Below are 6,785 nucleotides of genomic sequence, written 5' to 3'. Positions count from 1 at the left end.
AGGGTTTTGATCTTCAAAACTCTATAACGAACTCGTTAGCAATAGTTGTCAATCTGAAATTAGGGTTTTTTCTTTTGTTTTTTTTCAAATCGCCGCCATAGTTGCTGTCTAGATATCCTGTTTAATTAATCCGGTTGTTATTGGTCGCGGTTTACTGAGTTAAATTTAGCTAGATTGATACTCTGGATTAATCAAGTTAGGATTGATATTCGGCGCTAGGGTAAAGGATTAGGGTTCTGTCTTCTTTGGGTCTGGTGCTGTTTTTTCGGATTCTTGGTATTGTGGTTGCTGTTTTGGGTGCATGGTATTTTCTGTTACGTCGTTTAAGGGAGAGTTGTCTTTTTACTAATGAATGATCGTGATTATCCGGGGAGTAACATCCCTGAAAACCTGGTGAGCAAAGGATTGTTTGATCAGAATGGAGTCCCGTTATCTCCGTTTGCTGCTGATATTCTGAAGGATTCGGAAAATCGCGAGACAGGATCTACTCCGGATACTGTTCCTGTTCGTGGTATTGGCCTACGGGTGACTAATATTGAAGGTATATCTACGTTACCAAGGAGAGGTATGTTTTACTCAGACAATGTCTCGGTTATAGATGGACTCGCTGCTATTTCTAAACCCGTTACTATGGAGAATGCTGTGAAAGCCAGTTCGGGTAGTATGGGGGTAGAGAAACGTCAAGTTCATGAGAGTAGTAGTCAGCAGGAGCATGTTACTGGTGTAAAATCATATGCTCAATCTGTTAGGGGAACTAGTGATAGGAAGGTGAATTTTCGTTCGTTGGAAGCTGAAGAGAAGCAGGATGGATGTGATGTTGTTCTATCTAGGGATTCAGTCAGAGTGGTGCAAGATAAGTTAGCAAACACTTTGTATGGATACTTTTTGGGGGATCGTGTCGCGTTTCCGGTTGTGGACTACTTTGTTAAGAATAATTGGAAGCGTTTTGGTTTACAGAAATCTATGATGAACGCCAATGGGTACTTCTTTTTCAAATTTGCGGATCATGCAGGTATGATGAATGCTCTGAATGAGGGTCCATGGATTATTCGATCACAGCCGTTGTTTTTGGAACTTTGGTCACCGTCAGTTAAACTGGAGAAGAAAGAGGTGAAGAAGGTTCAGGTTTGGGTTAAGTTCCATGAAGTCCCTATAGCGGCATACACTGAGGATGGTTTAAGTTTAATTGCTACAACTATCGGGGAGCCGAAAGCCTTGGACTCTTTCACTACATCAATGTGTGTAGATATGTGGGGTAGAAGCAGTTTTGCCCGTGCTCTGGTTGAGATTTCAGCCGATTCTGAAATCAAGGAGGAATTAACCATTGCTGTCCCTCGGCTTGATGGAGATGGATTTATCAAGGAGAAAGTTTATGTCGAGTACGAATGGTGTCCTCATAGATGTGGGCGATGCAGTGTTTTTGGTCATACTGACGATTGCTGCCCTAAGCAGGCTTTGAAAGGCTTTAATGGAAATACTCAACATGGAAAGTTCACTGGTAAGCAACCAATTCAGGAAAGGGGTATTCCAAAAAGGCAGCCCATTGTGGATGATGATGGTTATACCACGGTTCAAGGAAAGAAGGTAGCTAGGAAGGTTGGATTCAATGTCAATAAACCGAAGCAAAAATTCGAATATAGGCCTGTGGCGTCTAAGGGTAAGGGTGGGGGTCCGAATTCTAATCCAGGTGGTTCAATGAAAAAAGATGGGCCGGCAGTTGCGTCGGTTCAGGTTTCGAACTCGTTTGATGCTCTTAATGAGCCAGATGTTAATATGGATGAGAATGGGGATACTTCTGGGCCGTCCCATCAAGAGGTGGAGGATGAAGAGGTTGTTGAGGTGCTGAATGAATCATATGGAGATGAGATGGACGATTTTTTGCGGAAGGGAACGGTTAAATCGGGTGGAACAAAAGGGGCAAGCACTCCTTCTTCGTCGGTTAATCATGGTTAGTATTGCTTCGTGGAATATTAGGGGTTTGAACCGCCCCATTAAGCAGACTGAGGTTCGACAGGCGGTAAAGGATTTTAAGTTAAGTCTATGTGCAATCCTGGAGTCACACGTTCAGGTGAGCAACCTTTCTAAAATTTGCAAGTCTATTTTTCGTTCGTGGCACTGGACGTCTAATGGGGCTCAATGCAATAAGGGTACGAGAATTATTGTCGGATGGAATCCTAGTATTTTGGATGTTATGGTGCTCTCAGAATCTGATCAAGTTATGCACTTGCAACTGTTTTTTAAACAGGTGAAGAAAATGGTTTTTTGTTCTATAATTTATGCAGCGAATTATTATGTCACTCGTCGGGATCTTTGGCATAACCTCTCAATGCACAAACAATTCGTCCGCAATGAACCTTGGGTGATTCTAGGTGATTTTAATTCGGCTCTAAACCTTGAAGACAAATCTATGGGTTGCTCGTCGGTGTCTGCTAGCATGAAAGAGTTCCAAGCTTGCGTTGATGATATTGAAATGGTTGACTTAAATCGAACTGGTATCCATTTTACGTGGAATCAGAAGCCTAAGAAGGGGATTGGGTTAATGAAAAAGATTGATAGAGTTATGGGGAATACCCAGTTCATTGCCAGTTTTCCTAGCGCTGTGGCGATGTTCTACCCGTCCAGGTCATCGGATCACTGTCCGTGTGTCCTCAAGGTTCCGGAAATTAATAAACCTAAACATCGGTCTTTCAAATTTGCGAATTTTCTGGTTCATAAACCTGAATTCATGGGGATTGTCAAGCAGGCGTGGGATAAGAGTGTTAGTGGTGTGCATCAGTTTTCTGTGGTTAAAAAACTTCGGCTGCTTAAGCCTCCTTTACGCGGGTTACTGTTTCATCAAGGAAACTTGCACAAGAAGGTGCAACTTTTACGTGATAGGCTTGATGGTATCCAGCGAGATCTTGATACGGATTTGAATAGTGTGATTCTTCGGGTTGAGGAAGCTAATATTCGGCGTGCTTATCAAGAGGCTTTGCTAGATGAAGAGAGATTTTTGAAGCAAAAGTCCAAGGTCGACTGGCTTTCGGCTGGTGACATGAACTCGGCTTTCTTTCATTCAGCGCTCAAGAATAAAATTCATTACAGTCGGATCGATGTTATTCGGGATGCTAGTGGAAATGAGTTTGAGGATGAATTGGTCCAAAAAGCGTTTGTTGAGCATTATGAAAAATTCTTGGGATGCAAAGGGCCTACGTCGCTCACTCCATCTCCTGAATTATTTTCAAAAACGCTGGATATGGATGTTGCCACTCACATGGTTAGACCGGTCACACCCGATGAGGTTAGACAGGCTATCTTTTCGATTGGCTCGGATAAGGCTCCAGGGCCTGATGGCTTTACTGCTGGATTCTTTAAAAGTGCTTGGCCTATCGTTGGTAATGAGGTCTCGAATGCCGTGATTGATTTCTTTGTTACAGGGAGGCTCCTTAGGGAATTAAACCATACGCTCATTGTTCTGATCCCTAAAATTACGTCCCCATCTGTAGTCACGGATTACCGCCCGATTGCTTGTTGCAATGTCCTGTACAAATGTATTAGTAAAATTATTGCCGAGAGAATTAAAGTGGCATTGAATGATATTGTTAGTATCTACCAATCAGCTTTTGTGCCGGGTAGAAAAATCTCTGATAACATTTTGTTAACGCAAGAGCTGATGCACAATTATCACCGGAATATAGGCCCGCCTAAGTGTTCTTTCAAAGTTGACATTCAGAAGGCGTATGATACTGTGGATTGGGATTTTCTCAAGAATATATTGATTGGTTTCGGGTTTCATGCTGATATGGTTCACTGGATTATGGTATGTGTATCTACTACCACTTTTTCTGTGTGTATCAATGGTGATGTTCATGGTTTCTTCAAGGGTAACCGGGGCCTAAGACAGGGTGATCCGATTTCTCCATACCTGTTCACGCTTGTCATGGAGATTCTTACGGCTATCTTACACCATGCGGTTAGGATTGACTCTTCTTTTAAATTTCATAACAAATGCGAACGCCAACAGATTATCAACCTCTGTTTTGCGGACGACTTGTTTATTTTTTCAAGAAGAGAGATTGCGTCGGCCAGGTGCATCATGAAGTCCCTTGATTCGTTTACGAAGATGTCGGGTTTATTACCTAATATTCAGAAAAGTACAGTTTTTTTCTCTAATGTGTCGTCTTATATTAAAACTGCGATTTTGAATATTATGCCATTCAGGGAGGGTACTTTGCCAGTGAGATATTTGGGTGTGCCTCTTATATCTTCTCGTTTGCTGTATAAAGATTGTCAAGTGATGGTGGAGAAACTTGAAAAACGTATCATGCATTGGAGGAATAAGCTTCTTTCTTTTGCGGGCAGGGTTCAACTCATTGTCTCGGTCTTGTCTTCGATGCATATCTTCTGGTCGTCAGTGTTTATTTTGCCTAATCGGGTGATTCTTGAGTTGGAGGCGTTGATGCGGAATTTTTTATGGTCTCAGGATAGTGCGTTTCAAAAAGGGCGAGCCAAGGTGTCTTGGAAAGCGATCTGTGTGCCTAAATTTGAGGGTGGGCTAGGCATTCGTCGAATCAGAGATGTTAATAAAGCGCTTATGACAGCACATATTTGGAGTATTATTTCGAGTCGGGACTCCTTGTGGGTTCAGTGGGTTCACTCATACAGGTTGAAAGGTAAAAGTTTCTGGGCTTGTAGAGTTCCTGCTAGTTGTTGCTGGTCATGGAGGAAGCTTCTTCAGATTCGGCCGACTATGAGAAGTTTCATTTGGTCCGATGTTGGTAATGGTTTAAGTACGTCAGCTTGGTTTGATAACTGGAGTCTTTTGGGTCCGCTCGAGCAGTTTATTTCGCCTAGATCTATTGCTAATGCGGGGTTCAATATGGAGTCTAAAGTCTCGGATGTGTTTGCTAATAATTCGTGGAGATGGCCAGCCGCTTGGAGGGATTTATATCCGGTTCTGATTCAGCTGGATCAAATGTCCTTTGATACGCACAGACCTGATAAACTCGTATGGCGACAAGGAGATCAGATTCATGACTTTTCTACATCTCGTGCTTGGGATTCGATTAGGCACCAAGAATTGGAGGTTGGGTGGAGTCGCATTGTTTGGTTCGGTCAATGCATTCCGCGTCATGCGTTCTTAATGTGGCTGATCATGAGAAGAAAATTACTCACTCAGGATAAAATATTGTCTTGGGATTTCTCGCGTAGGAAGAATATGGATATGATGTGTTGTTTACTCTGTTATGCTAACCATGATTCTCACAGTCATCTGTTCTTCGAGTGTAAGTATTCTGCTCAAGTGTGGCATATGGTTAGGTGCAAAGTGGGTATGGCTTCGGTGCAGGCCAAATGGGATGATATTGTTAATTGGCTTCTGTTGCGGTCCAAATCGAAATCGGCGGCTGATTATATTACGAGATTGGGGGTGGCGGCTAGTGCTTATTTTATTTGGCAGGAGCGTAATGCTAGATTATTCAAGAACCAGTTGAGACCTCCGGAAATCCTAAGTGAACTTATTATTCAACAGGTGCGGTATAAATTGATGGGAGCGAGGTTGAAGAATTGTGATAATGTGCGGCGACTTCTAAGGGAGTGGGAGATTGAAGGAACTGAACTCCATGATGATGGCGGCTGATAGAGTTTATGTTTTTTGATTTTACTAGATAGTAGTCTAGTTGTTTGTTCCTTTTTGGTGGGTTTGTTTGATTTTCTTTGTTTTACAATCATGGGGCATGTCCCATGATTGAACTAGTGTAGACCCTCTACACTACTTGTGCGGTTTTGGTTGTGAATATATAGAATCACCGGGGTAAAACCCTTTACCCAAAAAAAAATAGATACACGTTAACTAGTACCAAACAAGTAAACCTTTTTAATATATATTTGTATCCTTATGTAGTAGAGTAATTTACTAAGACATTAACTTTGTAGTCTTTTTACTTCGAGTTTTGGGTATAAAGTTATAATTCCAAAATTTTCAAAGGTGTTTAGAGTTGAAACTGATGCATCAGCTAAAGGATCAGGGGCAATTTTGATGTAAGAAGGACATCCTATTGCTTTCATAAGTAAAGGATTGTCTATTAGACAACAAGCTTTTTCTGTTTATGAGAAAGAGTTATTGGCTATTCTATTAGCTCTTGAATAGTGGCATCATTACCTAATCTTAAAGCATTTTGTCATCAAAACTGATCAGCAGAGTTTAACACATTTGTTATCCTAGAAGATTCTCACATCATTACAACGGACATGGTTATCCAAGCTGTTGGGATAAGATTATGAAATTTGTTACAAGAAGGGTAGTTAGAATTCAGCAGCTAGCAGCTGATGCTTTATTAATAAAACAAGGTCTTACATTTTTTCCAATTGGCTATCAGTTCTATTCACCCATTGTTATGGCAAAGAATTCAAGAAACATGGCAACAAGATCATGATAGTCAACTGTTGATCAACCAATTACATCAGGGTAAAGTCATTAAAAACAAGTCTTGGGATGGTACAACATTAAGGAGGAAGCATAAACTGCTAATAGCTAATTACAGTTCATTGAGAACTGACATACTTAAGTATTGTCATTCATCTCCTATTGGAGGTCATTCAGGGTTTAAACCTACCTTGTTGAGATTGAAAGAAGCATTTTATTGGAAAGGATGTCCAAAAGATGTGCAGAGATTTGTGAAGGATTGCACAATTTGCCAAATAGCTAAGTATGAGACTTTAGCTTCTCCTGGATTACTACAACCCTTGCCTATTCCAAAAACAATTTTCAGTGAAATATTAATGGATTTTATTTCTGGGCTACCTAA

General features: G+C 41.2%; 1 protein-coding gene across 1 annotated transcript; it reads left to right on the top strand.

Annotated features, from left to right (window-relative positions):
* Positions 1-348: 348 nt before the first annotated feature.
* On the top strand, positions 349-5,617 carry LOC110883459. Its single transcript, XM_022131203.1, has 2 exons — positions 349-1,948; positions 2,283-5,617. Exons 1-2 carry the CDS (start codon positions 349-351, stop codon positions 5,615-5,617), a joined length of 4,935 nt encoding a protein of 1,644 aa, XP_021986895.1.
* The last annotated feature ends 1,168 nt before the right edge of the window (positions 5,618-6,785 follow it).

The sequence above is a fragment of the Helianthus annuus genome, chromosome 7 (assembly GCF_002127325.2).
Source record: "Helianthus annuus cultivar XRQ/B chromosome 7, HanXRQr2.0-SUNRISE, whole genome shotgun sequence".
Lineage (NCBI taxonomy): Eukaryota > Viridiplantae > Streptophyta > Magnoliopsida > Asterales > Asteraceae > Helianthus > Helianthus annuus.
Note: the sequence above shows the minus strand (reverse complement) of the source record. Positions and strands in the feature narration are given on the sequence as shown.

Coding starts and splice junctions, on each gene's coding strand:
- LOC110883459 (XM_022131203.1), top strand. CDS start 349: ATGAATGATCGTGATTATCCGGGGAGTAACATCCCTGAAAACCTGGTG. Junction 1,949..2,282: donor TTCTTCGTCGGTTAATCATG/GTTAGTATTGCT, acceptor TAATTTATGCAG/CGAATTATTATGTCACTCGT.